This window comes from Protopterus annectens, chromosome 2.part0, assembly GCF_019279795.1.
Source record: "Protopterus annectens isolate FY-2018-M chromosome 2.part0, PAN1.0, whole genome shotgun sequence".
NCBI classification, from domain to species: domain Eukaryota; kingdom Metazoa; phylum Chordata; order Ceratodontiformes; family Protopteridae; genus Protopterus; species Protopterus annectens.
Window position 1 is genome coordinate 1422367212 of NC_056728.1, and position 22473 is coordinate 1422389684.

A 22473-nucleotide genomic window follows, 5' to 3' on the forward strand; every position below is an offset into this window, starting at 1 on the left:
TCTGGCAATTCAAACCACCACAGGACTGCCCATATCAGCTTCCTTAGGATGTTGGCATATGCTTTCTGAAAATCTAGGAATGCCCAGTTGGACTCTTTCCTCACCACTAACTTCTTCTCAACCATCTCACTGCAAAGACTGCTTCAGTTGTGCTGCATCCTGACCTGAAGCTGAACTTGTCATCTCCCATCTTACTTTGTAATACTTTTGTATTCATTCATCAATCACCCTCTGCAGCACTTTCATGCAATGTGATAGTTTGATACGTCTGTACTGCTGACAGTTGTGGATGTCCCCTTTGTTCTTGTATACTGGCATGAGTATGCTTACTCTCCAGTCATCTGGTATACTGCTTTCTCTCTACACTGCTATGAGTACCCTTGGGTGCCATTTCTCCTGTATCTCACCCAGCAGCTTTATCATATCACAAATTATCACATTAATAACAATGTCCTAAGCACGCAGTCAGCCGTGAGGGATTTGGGCACTCAGATTGATAGCAACCTTACTTTTGACCACCATGTTGCTTTCATTGTTCAGAAAGCTTTCTACATGGCCCATCTCATAAGTAAGGGTATCTCATCCAGGGACAAGGAGGTCATAACATCTCTGTAATTCTTTCCTTATAAGGCCAATTATTGAGTACAATGTCCCATCTGGCATGTACGTCGCAAAGCACATGCAGCAGCTGGAGAGACCACAGAGTTTCCTCACCAGGAGAATCCAAGGCCTCAAAAATCTTCCATACACAGATAAGCTAAAAGCCCTACCCCCCTACTCTGTTTCATATAGACTCCTTGTAGGTGACCTCTGTCTGGCATAAACGGTGATCTTGGACCTTGCCTTGATGGGACTGCTGCATATCCGCAAGTCAAGCAACACTCAAGTAAACCATAAATGTGGCCTCAACCTGGTCTGTGACATCAATTGGACTTACTGACAGGACAAATTTGTGTCCCAGAGGCTCCTCCATCTGTGGAATAGACTCCTTCTTCACATCAAGCAGAGTACCTATTTACCCCTTTGTAAGCACAACCTAGATAACTGGATAGCAAATAGATAATATATCCCTGGGATTCCACCCATGTCCGTGCTGGACATGGACATCAGGTGCTGACTTGTCTATACATGGGCTAAACTCTTGGCTAGGCTTATAACAGCCTCATGGCCAATAGCCTAGCAACTTCCTATGACCCTATATTTGCTGTGACCTTATCTGAGCCTGCTGCTTTCCCTGACTTAATTTTCCTTAGTGCTGTTCTTGAATGAAGTCATTGAAAGCAGCAGGCTCAGATGAGGTCACAACAGGTATAGGATCACCTTCTTCTAGGGTGAGCTTCTTCTCCTCTTGTCTCATTGTAGGCTATGTCTGGGGCAGTACAGCTTCTGTGAGGTTTTCTTCACTCAGAAGCTGTTGGAAGTGTTCCTTAAATCTCCCTTTTAATGTCCTGTGGACTGGTGAACAGGTTGTTGCTGGAATCCCTTTATGAAGGATGTTTGACTCTCTTTTTTATTTTGCCTTGAACCTGATATAGTTTCCTTAAGCCACCTACTGATTCCCTTTCTAGATGCTGTAGAGTGTCTCTGATGCCCTGTTCTTTGCTATTGCAACTCCTTTCTTAGCCTGTTTGTTAGACAAATAGCATTCCTGCCTAGCCTGGTCCATTCTTATCTCCCACTTTTTTCCTGGACTATTTCTTTCTTTTGATGACTTCCTGGACTTCTGCATTCAACCATCAGCTTTCCTTATGTTCCTTATTTCCATATCTCTCTTGTCCACATATGTGCAGTCCTTATACATGATCAAGCCATTTACCAGACAGAAGTCTAGAATGGCCTCTCCTTTATTCCTTTTGTCCCACCCATGTAGAACCTGACAGACCTCATATCCTGTTCTGTCTGTCCCACACTAGGGCATAGGTTGAGATGTAGGGCATAGGTTGAGATTATGAATACTGTCCTATCATTAGGCCGAACTTTGATTGCCATGAGTCTGCCATTAATTCTGATGGCATCCTTTACTGCCATCTGTCCTCCTCCCGAGTAGTAGACTTAGGATGTCAAGCCAAGTGGCTTCACTGCACCATCCTTCCATCTTATTTCTTGGATACATAAGATGTCCAGCCTCCTCTATACCACCATGGCATCCACTTACAAGCTTCATCTTGTCAGTGAACCTGTGCATCATTTCTTAGTTATGTTGGCAGGTTGATTGGTTTTACATCCAGCTACCCAGGTTGGGCAACTGGACCCTTGCTGGCCAGTAACTTGTTGATTCAGAGATGCTGTGCTGGGCTATATGGTAGGCACACACACATATTGGCCATATACCCCTGCAATCATTAGCATGGGTCCCTGGCATAAGTTAAAGTAGGCAATGTCCTTAACCCACTTATCACTGGCAAATACCCATAACCATTTGTCAACAGCAGTCAGCATGACCAAATCACCTATTTTACATCATTGAATGGCTGGCCCTACCACAGCATGCAGTCTGTGATCAATGTTCTGTTATCCTGAGGATACTGTGCACGACAATAGATACTCTAAGTAATTGGGTTATACAACTTTTCCCTTCAGGGCACCATGTAGAGTCTATGCTGCTAGCCACAGCTCCATTTGATTGTGGATTTTGGATGGAAACACTCAGCATGTTTTTTTGGAGTCAGGAGAAACTCCACAGAAACACAGTAAGAACATGCAAACTCCAAACAGGCACTTGTCTGAAATCAGGATCGAACCTCGCACCTTGTGCATAGGAGGCAAAGACCTTAGCCATTATGGCAATTGTGGTGATGAAATAAATACTAGCAATAGTTACAATATAAAGTATTCCATTTTACATCACAAAAATGCACAAAAGTCTTTCAAAAACAGATTAGTGAATTAGTGACTGCTTAAATTTTGCAAAAAAACAAGAGGGTTAATTTCAACAGACAGCTCCTACATTCACCCAGCTGATACACACACACACACACACACACACACACACACACACACACACACACACACACACACACAAAACTTTGATTAGCCAGCATCCACAATAGTTTGTTGCCTGCCCCTGACACTATTAACAAATAAAAAAATACCTCACGCTACTGCCAATACAACAACTTTTTCACACTGCTGATATTCTCTTCACTTTTAAATGTGTGGACTTCCTGTTGTATCCTGAACACAAGTTACCAAATTCATTGCCTAGGTAGATTGTGGATAGAATGGAGAAGGAGACTAATAAACTGAATGGTCATGTTTAAAATACTCCTTCTAGGGCTGCTGCAACTGCTTTATCTTGGAGTAGGTGTGCTTTGTTCCTTTTATATATTTGTTTGTTTTCGTCGTTATTTATTTACTTTACCATATTTCTTTACTGTAGATTATAAATAAAAAGTACATAGCAGAATAGCCTTTTAGGTGTCCAACTATTTCTCTTATTTGTTAGAACTTATGCAATATCAATTTATATAGTCTGGATGAAAAAAAAGTGTATTGCATTTGCATTTTATTTTCCTGATAAGGATGATTCTCTGAATTTTCCTCTTCAGGACTGAAAGCTTGTTCTATGGTGTTAACAATGACTAAACTCACATTGCCTCACTACATAAATGAATGTATATGTTACTATCCATCCAAGCTAAATGCATCTGTAGGCGTTTCCTACTTCTCAGAAAGAAAAGCTGTAAATTAGGTATTACAAGTGAAATATCTTGCCTTGAAAATGAACATGTGTTTTGAAAAAACAATGACGCCATAATGCAAACTAGACACTGGGGTTGGGAGGTTAGCCTAATGGTTAAGGTGTTTGCCTTACAAACACAAAGTGCAGGGTTTGAGTCTCACAAGTGATAACTGGCTAGGCTTAAATGGCTCACAAAAGCAGTTAATCTAGTACTAATCTATGAACCTATAATGAAGGAGATTGATTTCCATACAAGTAATGATTATCACACGTATGTAAACTGTTGTCCAGTACACACCATTTCACATTTTTGTGAGTGTAGATTTTAAGAATAACTAAACAACTGGTGGGGAGAAAAAATGCTGCAATTTTTTTTTCTAAAATCACATGCAACTTTAACATGAAACTAAAATTAATTGTAAAAACATATGATTACAAAACTGAATAACGCACTTAAAAGTTTAATTGCAATGGGCTTGCTTAGATTATCCCGTCGTGACTATGCCTAAGCTACAGTTCTTTTCAGGTGCTAAAAAAATCATTTGTTTTATTTTATTAAGCTCATGTTTGAACTTTTTGCATTACAAAGCATTACTGTCTTTAAACTATGTTTTGTAACACAATATATTTCCTTTATCACATTCGCAATTTTACAGCAGTTATTGAGGTCTCACTTAATTTGGTCCTATATACTTCACTGAATGTTAGTTTCCAGGTAATGTGTTTTTATTTACTTTTTTCTTAAAGTAAAAAAATATAACCTAATATCAAAAGACTAACTGCTACTTGCCAAAATGCCAAATTATGCAAAATAAAATGACATAAGGAAAATATAAATGGAAATGCATATTGTAATACATGAGAGGTAGGAGAAGACACTGTGAAGGCCCAAAGAGGTAAAATGAGAAAGAAAAGAAATTTAACTGATCTGGATAGTTTCTGACATAACATATAGTAGGTCTAATTAAATAAACTGCATGAAAAAGATGCAATAAATCTTATCCAAGCAAAGATGTCCTCCACAGGTAATTCTATTTTTGGGATCAGAATTCCATAAACTAATATTGTTGAGAGATTTATTAAGACCTGTAATCATAATGCATATAAATTCCTAAGGGCATTTTCACCATCCTGCTATATAATTCTAATTATATTGAAGCTCTGTTAACTGCAATGTGAACTTATTTTTCTACATTAGAGATTGTTAGGATTGATAAAATATTTGTTAGTATAGTCAGTTGCTCATTTAGAGAAAAATATAAGTAATTATGATCTTGCTGTTTCGTGTGTATATTATCCACTTTTCAAAGTTGAATTTTAACAACTGTTCTTAAGAAATAGTATACTAACCCCCTTACTTAACTACAGGTTTTCCATTTCTGGGACATGAGAATTATTAATTGAGGCCATTCTTGATGATTTTGCCATGTTTATTTTATAAACAATTATTGATTTAACTTATTTAGGGTTTTTGTTTGTTGATTCATAAGGGGGGACTTCTTGCAACTACTAATTAAGTATTAGAATAAGCAATCAATACAATTCTCTGATTTTTCCAAAGAACTCCTTCATTTGCTACAGATATTTTGTATATCACAGTGTTTACTGAAGTTGCAAACACAGCTGGGGAAATGACCAACCTTGTCATGCATCATTATTCATTTCGATATATGACACATTTTGACTATTAACATAAACTGATGTCACAACACTTCTACACATATGGAACTAGATACTTGTAATAATATAATACTTTAAACAACCCCTTTCTCCATTTAATAGATGAAATTATTTAGAAATATCTTAATGGAACATAAACCTTAAATAAGGTTTAAACTTTAAAACTGGGAGCAAATCAAAACTGGCCTTTTTTAAAATTCTTTTCAAATAAAAACACCCTATTATGAACATTCTCAGTACTATTTTTGGAATCACAAGTAAGTAAAGATATTGGACAATGATGTTCTACTTCTGCTTTAGATATATTCTGTTTTTTCAGTTAGCATTATCATGGCTTCTTGTATACCAGGGATATCTTTTGACTCAAAATCATCATGTTATTTATTGGTCTTTTGATTGTTGATATTAAAATGTCAACATAATTTAGCAGTCTCTCAATGTTAGCCCATGTGATCCTGGCATTGCCCTTATCATAAAGGTCTTAAATGAATCATGTGAATCCTGTTCACTTAAGGGGACACATAATACACCAAGGCCTAATGTGGGGATTCTTAAACCAGTTTTATAATGCTACCTTATCTGACTACCACTGAGAATTAAATAGAAATAAAACAGAAAACTAAAATAACCCATCTTTTTTCCAGGTTGTTGATTATCATAATAGCATTCTGCCCTTGTAATATAATATTCCTAGTTGGCCTTCTGTATATTTCATTGGCTAGTACATTAGCAGACTGGTTTACCATTGCCAGTGATGCATTTGTTCTTTTTATAATATGGATGGTACAACAGTCCCTCTAGCTCTTTCTTCTGAAATATAGACTCTTTCCAGGTATGGATATATTTATTTATAATTTATCAACAGGCCATGATAACTAGTTTCCATCTGAGTATCTAACTCCCTTATCTAGCAATCTAAGTGCCTTTTCTTTTTTGGGAGGCTGATGTAATTTTAGTTATCATGTTTTATATACAATTTGACTGAATTGCACATGTATATGAATGAAGACAAGAGAATGTTCACACTCTGATCGGGCTTTCTTACAGATATAGTTGTTTTTCCAGGCTAGAGAAGAATTCATTATGAAAGGTCTAGTAGTTTGAAAATGCAAGAATGGTACATTAACATTTCTCACTCATTATGGAAACTCTAACAAACTGAAAATGCAAGAATAGTAAACTGGTATTTGTCATTCATTATAAAAGCTCTACTAAACTGAAAATTAACAAATGGCAAATTAATGTTTCTTATCTATCTCTCATGAAATATAAAGAAATGTGCCCCTTTCCCCTTTGAAATTATAGGTTTCATTTTATTCTGCTTTCAATACTTTCCTCTATATCACTTACACTGTAATATATCTTTTCCAGTTTTAATATGTGTGTGTGTGTGTGTGTGTGTGTGTGTGTGTGTGTGTGTGTGTGTGTGTGTGTGTGTGTGGTATTTCACTAAGATTGCTGCTGCTGACACTAATGTGATATGTATCAGTGATAAACTAATAATTGTTGTGCATTTTATGTATCCTATACTTAGTAAAAAATATATATGTAGCTTGTAATAAAATAAATATAAATAAAAACAGCTTAAAAATAAACAACTATAATAATATTAAATTTAACCTTTTAAAGTCAGGATTTTTGCATACTGCATGCCATCAATTTTTTAATGCGTTGAAAATCCAAATTAGGTAAGTTTTATTGAATTTCTTCAGAGACCGGTTGATTTTCTGAAACTCGAAGGATGTAGGATGAGATGCAATAACATGTTTAGTGCTCTGTACTCCATCATGTTTGGGAAATAATGACCCGATTCCAAAAGAGTTACTCTCAGTATAAGTGACCACTTACACTGAGGGCAGGCTGAGAGCAGGTCTTTTGGAATCTGGCCAATTTAATAAGCCAATTTATAGATAGGTCTTACACTAAAGGAAATTGTTTACACTGACAGCATCTCTTTTGGAATGTGGATCAATATAACAACAAAAAATTTGATTCAAAGACAGGTTTTCTAGCAATGAGGAATCATCTCATAACCATCTCATTTCCATATCTCTCACTCCAGGATTAGCACTGACAAAAGCTTACCTTTCTATTGTTCTCCTTAGCAACCATGCATCACATTAGCAAAGGACTCCACTACATGCACCCATGCATGCACACATACGCAAATGGGTCTACTTTAAAATGTCAACTTACTGGAATGTCGACTTTCAAATCATCAAGATGACAAAGCTGAAACTTCAGAATGCCAAACTACTGGAATGTCACAATTTCACTCCAGTAAACTAACCACTGGGCCACCAATGACTACGATAAGAATGGAAGAAAACTAAACCCACCAACATGGGGGCTTTGCCCCTCACAGCCCCCACATTTGGGAGGCTGCACCTCCATACTCCTACTAACTAAATATACCATCTTCAAGATCACACTACAGTGGAGAAGAGGGCAAAGCTCACAATGGTGGCCTAGTGATTAGTTTCCCGGAGTGAAGTTGTGACGTTCCAGGAGTTCGGCATTCTGAAGTTTTAGTGTGGTTATCTTGATGATTTTGTTCTGGTAGATTGACGTTTTAAAGCAGACTCACACAAATATATACACAGACAGACATGCACACAGATCGATTCATTAGCAATCAAATCACCCTCTAACTCCATCGTACCCACAAAAACAGTCAACTATGCAGTTGCACTCCTGTGCACGCACACACACACACACACACACACACACACACACACACACACACACACATAGTCAAGCTTTCAGTCCCTACCTAAACTCCCCTAATGCAATCACTGAGACAAATACATACTCATGTGCATGTGAGCACACACTCACACACACACACACACACACACACACACACACACACACACACACACACACACACACAGACACGCACACAGCATCATTCATGCAGCTTCTTTCATGCCCCTACAGACATGCATCCACATATAGACATAGGTATACTACCCCCTCCTAGCCTTCATTGATGTTCTCCCATTGCAGTGAATGCATAGCCACCATAGATTTTCAGTTGTTGTTTTTACTCTCTTAAATCACCTGACTAAACAAATTACAAACCACTGAATTGTCTGGAGCAGAGAAAATATCTAGTTATCATTAGCCATTTTCTCAGACTGACACAGTAGTGTATATCTTTGATTATAACATCTCTCTCCATACTGAGGTACCTGCAAGGGAAAACCTCAATAGTAGAGCCCATGTAGAATTTGAAAGGCTTAGTGTGAAGTAGAAATCCTCCTAGATAAGGCTTCTTCATCACATTAAGCCTTTCTGAATCCAAAGGGTAGTGATACCCACAGACTTAAGAGTACAAGCTATCCACATGCTGAAAAGTATACTCAGTAGTTTAACCTCAGGGCCATGTAAACCTTCTGATCTTATTCTAGTGTAAATCACTTACTCATCACAACTTGTGTACATCATGTATCCTTTTTTGTTTGCTAAATGTATCTTCATGGCAGATTTTAACACTGCTTTGCATATCACATCCTTAACAAAGTGACAGAAATTAATGATAATTATCATTCAAGAGCGGTGATAAGTAAAATCCAATGTCATTGATTTACTCTGCTGAATAAAAATGAATTCCTTAACTATTATTTTCATATATTCGTTATGTAGTATCTACTGTTTATTGACATGAATCATCATGGGCTACAAAAGTATTTATTCTCTTCCCAGAATAAATTGAAGTGTAAATATTGCTAATAATTATTATATTAATATCTCAACGGACAGTATTTCATACTCATATTGATGCTGGTAAATCCAAGCAAACTACAAACAATTTCAGAATATGAATTGCAAAAGTATCGTATAAAAATACCTGAGCAATACTTGCACTGTAATTCATTTAACTTTGTAGAAACATTGAATTATTTCTTATACTGTTAATTAAAGATGTATACAAGAATTTCTTATTCTGTAAATACCTCAGAATAAAACAGTCAAGTAAGAATTGCTTACTATCAATCAAAAGCTAAAATAACAAATATCAAATATGTTGATGTTACTTTGATAATTCTATGTCATACAGCTACTCTGATTTGGAAGGTATATTTTTGTAATAAGAACTGAGTATAAAACGTTGAATGTTTTAACTATTATTATTATGATGTTCTTGTTATCAATACCATTGCTTATTGGTTTCAGAAGAATTTGCTATTCATATCTTTGAATGGAAACTTTAACTGCTTTCTATGAAAATTTAAACATTATAATGAGCCCACATGTTTTGATAGTTCTAGTATAACTGTAACACAGTTGCAGATTTTGTAAGATTTCTTATGATGAGGTTGTAGATAGACTATTATAGATATGTGGGAATAACATATTTAGAAAATAGATACAAGTATGGGTATCTTGTTATTGTTAAATGATTCTTATTTTTTGAAAGTGTTTGTTTTTAAGCTATCCCTAATGTTAGTAGAGTATTGCAGTATTTTGTTTTATTCTTCTGTAAGGTTTTCTCATGGCAGAGTTGCTCAGAAGGAGTATGGTGGGAAAATGTATGACTGAGGGACGGGCTGCATCATCGCATGGTAGTGATCTAGAAGAGAAGTGCAAAGGTAATATACACTGATTTCTTAAAAAGAATTAAAAAGTGTGAATGACACTTCATATTGCAAATGCAAATTATTACTTAATGTACATGAAGAAAAGTTCATTACATATTACTCTATGGGTAAACTTAATTGGGGATTCTGTTCTGGATTTAAATTATAATTAACAACTACTATAAACTTCTAAATGTAAACTGTGTTTCAATAAATACATAAAACATTTATATAAAATAATTAAAACCTTAAGATTAGCAGAAATATGCTATAGTAATGTGATTCTTTCCTGAAACTACATATTGAATAGTGTGACCCTTCTCTATTAACTGTGCAAAGATGACAATATATAGAGGTGTAATAAGATGTAGTCTTAATGTACCAAATTATCTATTTGTAGTCTGAAAAAAGGCACAGAAGATGTTGGATGTGGCACCAGATACAGGGACAAGGATATTCACCTCCTTCATGACGCCCATGGAGATTTTGTACTACTTGAAGATATTGTCATTAAAGTGACTATATCACAGAATAATAAGATACAGTGTATATCAATAGAATAAAATAATAAAAATGCAGTCTTTAAATATTAGCTGTACTTTTTAAATGAACAAATGCATTGTTAATTATTTCAGCTTTCTGAAGATCTTGTTCAAGGATTTGAACTCTCAGGTACAAAGTCATTTATAACAGGAAGATGGTCATATTTATATCATTAAGGGCATATCAACTGTTACATGATGGATTAGAGCAGAATGAAATGATCATTGTGATTCTTGAAGTAAATTGCCTTCACATGAGAAGCCTGTCATTGCACACCAGTGACCAGGGCTGTTGTTATATCACTGATAGGAACACAGAACTATTACCTGCAGCAATGATCTTTTAAACATAGCTACCAGCTACCACTTGAAATCCTAGGAAAGAGCACTGGAACTACATTGTATCTACTCTCATTCAACACTTGTGTTCAGGTTATGAAATGTGAATTGTGTCACAATAGTACAGATATTCATTTTATAAAAGAATATATTTTATTTTGCTGTTGAAGCAACTAGTCCATGAGCTGATCTTGAATATGATTAAATACAGGTGCAGAAAATATGAATTTATGAAATGTGTCAGATAATTAGAAATACGCATTTTGTGTAATTTGTAGACTAATTATATATTACATATTACACTGAAAATGTAGTTCCAGAATCATAGCCTGTTCATCCATACCTCTCAACCTCTTAGCAAAAGAACAAAAATCTGGACAAAGTCGTACAGAATGGTGGGATAAAGGCCCACAAATATGGACAGATTTTAAATATTGCTCTTATAAACTTAGAAAGTTGCTAAAATAACAGAATTTGTCTTAGCATGCATTTTTCTGAAAGATATGAAGTCTCAAACACAAATGTATATCATTATGTAGTGAATTCAATCCTGAGATCACCTCAGTGATTTACCAGAAAATGACAAAGTTTATGAGTAACAGACTGAAAATATGAGGCAAAAATCTGAACATTCTGCAAAAGTCTGTACAGTTGAGAGGTATGGCCTCATCTGCAGTCCAGAGCTGCTCACTAAATTAGCACACCTCATCTCTAAGTTACAGAGCAAAACATAAAGAATTGTAGTCAACAGTGCCACATTTGCAATAATCTTGCTGCAATTCATATCACACATGAAATGATGAAGCAAGAGTTTCAATCTTGATGGGGGGGGGGGGGTTTCTTGTCCATGCATCCAGTATCACATCCAAGGTATTCTGTGTTTTTTTTTTCATACTGCAAATATACCTAATTTGGTACATTAACACTAGATTTTATCATACATCTATAGATTCAGAAATGCCAGTGTAGTCATAAATGGCAGTACTGCATTGCTGACCAATCAGCATCTTATGATTGTGCTCCTTAATACTATGTATCCCTTCCTAGCTATGCTTCTGTATATCCATAATAGAAGGTTTGTGTGTGATATTCCCAAGCCATCATAGCTGATGTTTGAAAGTATGGAAAGTCCTATCCAAACCTACTCTAACTTTCAAAGCTATAGAAAACAGCTCATAAAACACCCCAAACAAAGCTCATGTTCCTCTTGATATGATACCCGAGAAAAAAAAAAATATCCCCACACTGTACTAACACTCTCCTAATATAAACTCGTCATTACATTCTGAAATCATCTCCCTGTCCTCTTCCATCCCCGCTTCTAAACGTCTCTGCTTTATACACTAACAAACCCACCCTTTGCATTTTTTATTCCCAGCTCATCGCCATTTCCATCTCATTGCTACTGAATTTACTGCAGTTCCTATATCTCATAAAATCTTCATGTTATGTCTCCCTGTCCTTGTACCTGACTTTTCCAAACCATGTCTCTCGGATAGAAATCCATTTTGTAATTTCTCAGTGCTAGCTATTTGTCTTTCTCTTTCATATATTAGCTTTCCACTATGCAAACAGTAACCATTTAAGAAAAAAATATATTTTTCATGTTGTTCAAAATTTGTGTGTTGGGGGGGGGGTGTAAACCAACTGTATTGTCAAGTACTAAATGCATATACCAAAAGTATGGTTTCATACTAAATGTTTGTGTTATAATGCTTGTATTAGTGGTTACATACTAAATGTTTGTGTTATAATGCTTGTATTAGTGGTTACATACTAAATGTTTGTGTTATAATGCTTGTATTTGTGGTTACATACTAAATGTTTGTGTTATAATGCTTGTCGTTGTGATTACATACTAAATGTTTGTGTTATAATGCTTGTATTAGTGTTTACATAATAAATGTTTGTGTTATAATGCTTGTATTAGTGGTTACATACAAAATGTTTGTGTTATAATGTTTGTATTAGTGGTTACATACTAAATGCCTGTGTTATAAAGCTTGTTTTAGTGTTGGTGTGATGCCTTTAAGGCTTGGGTCAAGCCTGTAAAGGATCCTTGGACCAATGCATGTAGTCAGTCAAGTCATGTATAAATAAAAAAATAAAATGACAATCAGTATGCTGTTTAAATATGCCAGTTACTATTCTTAATACTGCAGGATTGAATACAATTTCAGAAGGTACAAACTTAAACTTCTGAAACCAGCACATAGTACATTGTCTCTCAAATTACTGACATATTATTACATGTAGACATAATTCATTAATATACCAATATAACAAACTTTCAAAAGTTCTTTATAACTTCAACTATTTTCTCTGCCTCATTTTCATATATTTACTGAAGCAAAAGCATTGTATGACTATAACAGTCATGAAAAAGGTATATTGTTTGCATTTTTTAAAATAAAATTGTTTGAAAATAATTAATCGTTATATAATATCGATGTGGGGAATGTCTTTTTGTCCATTTTTAGAAAGTCAGTGTGATTTCTTATTTTTTTCATCCTAATTAATAAACATTACTAGCTGAAAAGTACAAATTTTGTTTCTCACCTTTAGATAAATGGAAGAGTCCAGAAATGATGATTATGACTATAGTAGCAAGTTTGACAACAGTGAAAAGAATCTGAATCCTTGCAGTCCAGGTTATGCTGGTACTGTTCACATAGAACACTATCACTAAACAAAATTACAAAAAAGAAATAATGACATGTCTTGCTATTAAATGTATCATTCAAATAATCAGTTTAGTAGACATTTTATAAGACTTTCATTTACAGCGGAAACAATACCTAAGAGAGCAATCTATAAAATTAAATCCATGCTTCAAATGGATTTTCTAAATAATGAGCTTTCAATTCAAATGCAGTGGTATACTGACCGCTATATATTAAATACTGAAACTAGGTGTCAATAACTATAGTTTGCAATCTGTTTAACAAGAGCAAGTTATTGACTCCCATAATTCAGATCTGTTTAAAATAATAATTTCATCTCTTCTGTTATTCTGTGGAATAAAATGTGTTAAAGGAAAAAATACTGCAAATACTCTCTGGAATAAAAAGTATTTAGGAAAAAAATACTCTGAGTACCTCCTAACTTATATATAGCTTTGCCTAACAGGCAATATGATTTTATAAAGGTTGAGCTGCATATATCCTCCATGTTTTCATTGAGTTGACTTTGTGTACAGTTGAGCTATAAGCAAGCTCAACCCAATACTGATTACTGACTCATGCACATTGCTCCATTTTTATGAATGAAATATTAAGTTTGATTTCTTCAACATTTTTTGAAAATTTAAATTTTCACTTATTCAATCCTCCTGGATAACTCTTATTGCACACAGTCTTGTGCATAGTATGTCATTTACACATAATGTACATGTAATTCTTCCATATGCCTCTTCTATCGCTTCATGCTATCTGCCTTTAGGTAACCTGGCCTCTTTAATCACAGATAGACCCTTTCCTGGGTATCAGGCTTCCAGCTGTATAGCTCAAAAATCTTTTGATCAGGTTATTGCCTGTTTCCCTTTCTAATCCCTCTATACTGAGAGGTGCACATATCTATTTATTCTACCTTTTATCTACTTTGTATAGAAGTATTTCTATTTTTAGGGTTACGTCAGCTTTACCTGCAGGCAATTATAGTAAATAATAGCCCTTCCAAATTTCACTGGCACCACTTATGAACCAATGTATTCCCTAACAGACTTTTCAGCTCCACTATATCACATAAACCCAACCCCAGCTCCATTCTTGAGATATGTGCTATAACAATGGCATGCCGACTCCCAGCACAGTCTGTCCACTTATTCAGTAGTGTAATCCAGGCATCATCAGATAAATGTATGTGAGAAGCTCCCCAGCATATGAATGTCATATTACATGAATCTGTTTTTCCTTTAACTACAAATCACTCAATGCTGCATTGCCATTTCAGGAAATTCCAATGCTTTGCAGAATCCATTTATCTCTGATCCCTTCTTCTTCTTTTGGCTTTTCCCGGTTAGGGGTGCCACAGTGGATCACCTATCCACTCATGATTGTCAGTAGAGTTTTTATGGTGTCGAGTTGCCAGTCTGGTGCCCAACCTTCCACGGAAGACACACACACACACACACACACACACACACACACACACACACACACACACACACACACACACACACACACACACACACATATGCCTACGGCCAATTTAGAGTATCCAATCCATCTACAGCATGTCTTTGGGATATGGGAGGAAACCGGAGCATCTGGAGGAAACCAATGCAATCACAGGGAGGACATGCAGACTCTGCACAGAAGGCACCCCAGCTGAGGATCAAACTGGAGACCCTCGTGCACTACTGAGGCCACCCTTATTTCTGGTCCCTATTACTTTCAGACCTTAACCATATTTGTTAAACATCCTTTCCTAGCTCTTTTGATCTGTGATAAAGACCAAACAACCAATGAACACCTAATTTTCTATTATAGTCTTCCACAAAATCTTTCTCTGTCTGCTACCAACTGAAATTTCAGCAGGGTAGTTGCTGGCCTCCAGTGCTTTACAAATTTACTCACTTGGGTCTTTCCTTTTTTCACAGATCAGTGTGGAAGACTTTACTGACATTCACTTAGATTCTCTTGCTTCTGTTTTCTCTGATTTCTTTTCTTGTACATTCCAAGGTAAATATTCAGTTTTCTGGTGAGTCTTTGGCATTTCACTTTGCTTCTGTTTTTATTTTGCTACAGTCTTTATTCCAGTTCACCAGTGCTTTTCTTTTGCTATATTCTTTATTTCATTGTTGATATTATATAGCTTAATTTCTTTCATGTTGCTGTATTAGCAGAACTAATCCTCCTATAAGGTTCTTAATATGCTTACTCCTCAGTTAAGTTTTACTACTGTTGCACATTGAAGAAATCCATTGTTTAGAATATTCTCTTAAGTTACTTATATAATTGCAGTAGGAACTCTGATTTATTTTGTGTTGTGGAATTTCTTAATATTTTAAATTTTGCAGCAAAGTTTTCCATTTAATTTTTCTTTTTTTTTTTTTTTTTTTGTTTCTTACAGGTCGACATTTGCCTTTTATACTAAATCACATGCCTTTTATACAACTCATTTTTTATGTGAATTCCTTTAAATATTGTGCATTCGTTTAACTTTGACACAGCTCATGCTCTTCACACAAATCATCCACATCATGCATCTCTTTAATATTGTAATCAGTTATGTCTTCCTCACACAACCCATCAGCTTCTGCTGTGAGGCCCTGCATAAGCATTTGCATTTCCTTTGTTATCTGTAGCCCACTGCATTTATATGCCGCATGTTTTATCAAACACAATGTCTACTGCAGTATCCTTACTCCCATAGAAGGCATAATTTTTCGTAGCTGTTGGTTTAAGACACACTCTTGTAACTCAGAAAGTCTTGCAATTTATGGATTGGTAAATGCACAGACTCTGCCTTTATCAGTTTATATTCTTACCTTTCTATGTTTTCCACTTAATGCAATTAATTTTAAGTAGTTATTTAACCCTTTGTAGTTCGGAATCCATTTGAGGCATGGTTTATTTTATGTCACAAACTTGTTCTGAAAGGACAGACAGACTTTCAGATATGATAACTATTTCCTTATCCCCTTCTTCATTACCTTGTTCAATCTCTGCTTTGAAAATTATTTATTTCTTCTGTTTTACTTTCCATTTGCTTAAAGTTAGCTATCAGACCGTTGTGGCTTGTATGAAAATTAGACACTAACATTTCTGCATGTATTAATTCTATTTTTAACTGTGATTCTCATTGAATGAAATTTGCAAACACCATTTGGTTTAATTTCTAATTAGCCCCAAAATCAGAACTCCTGTTGATTTTTTTGTTGAATGAGTTTTTGTGTCTATAAACTTTGCATACCTGATATTTCCTATCCTAAAAAGGTAAAGTTTTTCTCAACCCCTACTTTCTCCATCATCACAAGCTCAAGCTTCTTTACCAAACTACGACCTGATAAATAATTTCAGTATTCCTAAATTCCACAGTGTCAGAATCATTCTCAAATAACTAATCAAAAGGGACAGGGATTTCTAACTGGCTTATATTTTATTTCCTAAAAATAAAAAAATATAAAAATGTATTTTTGTATGCTTTCAAGTAATACACAACTTTTCCTAGAACATTTTGTTTTTCACCTCCATTGCTTATCCTATTTGTGTTTTCCTGTAACAAGCAAGTTTTCTTTTCACTGCTTACAGAGTTCTATGTGGTGGTTGCTGCGGTAGCGTTGTCTCCTCACAGTACGATGTTGTCCTGTTCGATTCTCAGCTAAAGCATCTTCTGTGTGGAGACATGCGTGAATGGGCATACCTTCGTTGAAGGTTGTGTGGCAGGGATGGCAACTCGGCACGTAAAAATCTACTGCCAATCATTAGCGGACCGGAGTTCCGCTGTGGCGACCCCTAACCGGGAAAAGCCGGAAGACACAACAACAACAACAATAGAGTTCTATTCTATGCTGTGTTAAGATGAAAACAGCCTTTTCCATGGCACACAGTTTAGGAAGTGCACTGTTTATTTTTTCAAGATCAGTCTGAAATACATTTTGACTCTCAGTATCACTTTTCTGTATGCTAGTAGCATCTTCAAATAGAAATCCATTTGATTATTAGCAACTTGCTTGGTTTCCTTATGCATTTCACATGCACTTAATATCTCCTCTGTGCCTGTCTGAGGCTTGCAGACACTCCAGTAACAGACGTGTACCTAAACTCTGTTTTGTCTCATCGACAGTCAGATCTTGCTGTATCTTAACATTGCTGTTATTGCTGGGAGCCAATACTCTTTTAACTTTAGCACAAGGATTGCTACCTGGTTCACTTCTTTCTTTTTTTCATCTTATCAGTGCAAGCAGTATATTTCAACCCACAATGCCAATTCTTTTGTAGCATATGCGCCTTTAATTGTCTGTCATTTCATACCACAAAATGATTAATTATTTGCAGCAGTACCACAATTTGCTTTCAGATCTTATGTATAGGCTCGCACTGTTGAAGACATTATAACATTTCAGTTTTCCTAGGTCCTGGCAACTTACATTGGCTACCACCAGGGCCCCTCTTTATTCACTGAGTTTACTGGACACTACTTGCATCCCCAGTGACTTACTCTGTCTCATGTTCTGGGCCAGTGAGGAGACTGATACCCCTGGCATAATGTCATATTCTGCACAGGAATGCTGTTTTGTTTATACCCTAAGATCCCCTGTCTGTATGCCTTCATTCATTAACGTCTAGGGATGTACATGAAATGGGGGTATGCTGGTGTACTCATTCAATGCTTCCCACTATTTCCCTATTAGACAGTGCCTCCACTGCATTTCTCCAGCTTCCTGAATGTTTGGGCCAAAACTAACTGGTAATTGGAACTGTTCATAATTCCCTCCACCTTCACTAAAGCCCCAGTTCTAGCTGAAGAAAAGCAACCCAAAGCATGATACTGCCACAACCATGCTTCACAGTGGGGATGGTGTTCTTTTGGTGATACAAAGTGTTGTTTTTGTGCCAAATGTACATTTTGAAATCGTGGCCAAAAAGTTCAACCTTGGTGTCATCAGACCATAACACATTTTCCCACATGCTTTTTGGAGACTTACTGTATTGTTTTGCAAATTTTAGCCAGGCCTGGATGTTTTTCTGTGTAAGAAAATGCTTCCGTCTTGCAACCCTACCCCATAGTCCAAACATATGGAGAATGCAGGAGATTGTTGTCACATATAGTACTCAACCAGTACTTGCCAGAAATTCCTACAGTTCATTCAGTCTGCTTTAGGTTACTTGGCAGCCTCCTTGACCAGTTTTCATTCTGTCTTTTCATCAATTTTGGAGGGACGTCCAGTTCTTTGCAGCATCACTGTTGTCCCATATTTTCTCCACTTTGTGAAGACTGTCTTCACTGTGTTCCGTGGTATATCCAATGCTGTGCTGTGGAAAGTTTTTGTACCCTTCTCCTGATGGATACCTTTCAACAATGAGATCCCTTTGATGCTTTGTAAGTTCTCTGCGATCCATGGCTTTTGCTGTAGCAGGTGACTGAATAAATGTCAGGAAAATCCTACTAGGACAGCTGAACTTTATTTGGGGTTAATCAAAGTCTCTTTAATTGATGGCAGGTATGCACCCAAGAAAACTGAATGCTGTAATTAAATCAAAATGTGCTTCAACAAAGGATTAGTTTAAGGGTGTGCACACACAGCAAAGTATTAGTTTAAGGGTGTGCACACATACAACCAGAGTATTGTACTTTTTTTTATTTTTTTAATATTTTTTCCATAACAGATTTGTTTTTCAATTGAATTGTACAGGTTATATGTCACATTAAAGGTGGGAAAAGTTTTGAAATTATTTACTGTGGTCTCATTTTTTTATTTCACAAAAACCTGGCATTTTGACAGAGGTGTGTAAAGTTTTTATATCCACTGTGCATGTGTGTGTGTGTGTGTGTGTGTGTGTGTGTGTGTGTGTGTGTGTGTGTGTGTGTGTGTGTGTGTATTGTTACCCTACATTTAGTCAGATGCATGGCTTGTCAACTGCTATTTCAGCTGTCATAAGCTATCTAAGAAAAAGCAAGTCATATAACAGTGACTTTGGGTTTTTTAAAGTGGTTCCCTTCTGACCATGGTAGTGCAACTATATAGTTAATATAGATAAGTTAGGGGATGCTTGGGCAGAGTGTCCACACCACAGGTGAGGAGAGTAAACTCCCACATGTAGAATATGCATTTTAGGGTTTATTTTTGCTTTTGTATTCATCGTCATCATCAACACCCTTTCTCCTATTTTCTACATGGGATAGGAGTGTCGTGACACATGCTGCCATCTCTCTGTATTCAATGCCACTCATCTACCTTCTTCAACACCTGTGCCTTACTGTCACAGGTCTTCTCTTACACAGAACATCTGCCTGTTTTCTGGATCCCGTCATTTCCTTTTACCAACTTCCTATTTGTCCCAAATCTTCTTAACAAGATTATCTTCTTTCCTAGACATTTCAGTGAAGTATCATAATGTGTTCTCCTTCACCTTTTCTGCTCTTATGTCCTCATTTCTTTGAATGTCTAACAGTTTGCATACTACCACCCATTTCAGGCATTTCATCTCCATCACATCTAGTTTCCTGTGTTTTGTATACTTTCTTTTCAGCTTCTTTGGCATTTTTCTGCTATACACTACCCCTCACATTCTGTGTCAGTTGACTGCAGCCTCTTAGATTCTAGCTTGGAACTCCTCTTTCAGACTTCCATTCTTCTCAATCATTCCTCTCAGATACTTGATGCTATTAACTTGTTCCAACTTCCACTATTTTCACTGCTATCTCAGTTTTCATCTTCTTCTGATGTCCCCCATTTGCTGCCATTACAACTGCCATTACAACTGTCTTATCTGTACTCATTTCATCCCATGTGCCTTCAGTTTTGTATTATATTCCCTTACACATTGCAGAAGTTCTTGCTCAGAGTCTGCCTGTAATGCTACATCATCTGCATACCACTTTGTTGATCTCTCACCCTGACTTGTTTGTTAATGTAGTCCATCATCAGTATGAACAGAAATAGGCTCAGAGCTGAACTTTGATGTATATGCACTCCCACTGTGATCCCCTCTGTGAGATGGAACAGTGATCGTACTTGAATCATTGGGTCGTTGTACATAACTTTTGCTGATTCTACTAATGTTTCAAGGACTTCGAACCACCACAGGATTTCCCAAATCGGCTTTCTTAGGAACTTGTCATATGTGTTCTTTAAGTCTAAGAATGACCATGTGGACTGTTTCCACATTTCTAGCTTTTTATCAGGTATCTGTCTCAATGTTATGATTCATCTTGATCTGAATCCAAACTGTCCATTTCCACTACTCTCTGTATTCATTTATGAATGACCCTCTCCAGAACTTTCATGCAGTGTGATAGAAGTCTGATACCTTTATACTGCCCATGGTTGTGAATGTCCCCTTTGTTTTCGAACACTAGCACTAGTATTCTTATTCTCCAGTCATCTGGCATAAGCATTCTCTCTATACTGCTATAAGTATCCACAGGAGCCATCTTTCCAGTCTCATTCTACACCTTGATCACATTTGCAATGGCCTCATCTGAGCCTACTGCCTTCCCTGACTTCATTTTCCTTTGTGTTGTTTTTACCTCTTCAGGGGTGGGCTCTACTCCTTCTATCACCATAGACTGTGTCTGAGGCAGTACAACTTTTGTGGGGTTTTCTTCATTCAGAAGCTGTTGGAAATTTCCTTCTATCAGTGTTTGATGCCCTGTGGACTGGTGAGCAGGTTGTTGCTGACCTCCCTTATGAAGGGCAGCTGACTATCTTCTTTCTGTCTTTGTCTTGTAACCTGATAGAGTTTCTTTGTGCCATCCATTGAGTCACTTTCCAAAATTTGGTAGAGTGCCTCTGATGTCTTGTTCTTGAGTATTACAACATTTTTCTTAGTCTCTTTGTTAGCCAACCAGTATTTCTTCCTAGACCGGTCTGTCTTTTTTGTCTTCTACCTTTTCCTGTGCTCCTTTCTTTTGATAACTTCCTGGACTTCTGCATTCCATCATCAGCTTTTCTTATATACCTTATTTCCATAACTGGTGCAGCCACATATCTGTTCTGAAGTCCTCACACATGCTGTTTTGAAGTACTGGCATTCTTCTTCAACTCCTCTTCTTCGGGTGCTAGAGCCCTGAGTATGAGTAATTCCGTGAACTGTTGTACTTTCTCTCCAGTCACTTTCCTAGTCTTCAGCCTGGTCTCTGTTGACCTTAGAGACTTCTCTGAAAAATGATTCTGGCAACCAGTGCTTTGTGCTGTGGGCTGACTGATTCACTGAGGATGACTTAGCTATCATTGTTTTGACTCCATTGCCCTTTCCTTACAAGGAGGAAGTCTGTCTGAGTTGCATGTTTCTCTCTTTCTGAACCATGTGATGGCTATCATCAAGTCATTTGCCAGACAGAAGTCTGGAATGGCCTCTCCTTTATTCCTGTTGACTCATCCATGTGGACTTATATTTTTGTATTACTTATCACAAAATGAAGTACTCTTTTCTTCAGCTTTGTTTTGTTTTGGTATTGTTTGATTTGATTTGGTTTTGATTAGATTTGTAGACAATGTTTTAACATTTATGAAATTGTTGTATCTTAATGTTCACTGTTAATACCATATTTATATGTTTACACATTTTTATATGTATTTGTTTACATGACTATATAGTGTATATATATATATATATATATATATATATATATATATATATATATATATATGCGTGTGTATATATTCATATGAGTATGTATATATATATATATATATATATATATATATATATATATATATATATATATATATATATATATATATGTATACACATATTTATACTTATACTAAGAGAGACTTACATTAAAGATGAGCACACATTTCTTTTGCATTAACCAGATTTTGCGGCAATAATTGTCAGATGTGAAGTTCATTAAATTATGCTATACTCAAGTTATGGCTCATTCACTATAATATCAGTCCTGTGTGTATTCCTTTCTCAAGGTTGTGAGACCATGGGGTTAGTCTCTATATATACTTTACAAGTATGGGGGCAAA

The 22473-nt window shown here is 36.2% G+C and overlaps 1 protein-coding gene across 2 annotated transcripts in view; it reads right to left on the reverse strand.

Annotated features, from left to right (window-relative positions):
- LOC122793519 (cystine/glutamate transporter-like) overlaps positions 1–22473 on the reverse strand; it is an 860650-nt gene that overhangs the window by 827469 nt on the left and 10708 nt on the right. For both annotated transcript variants that reach the window (XM_044061648.1, XM_044061649.1), the window contains exon 2: positions 13386–13511. In XM_044061648.1, the coding sequence (XP_043917583.1) occupies positions 13386–13511 (126 nt within the window). The remainder of the gene's footprint in view (positions 1–13385; positions 13512–22473) is intronic.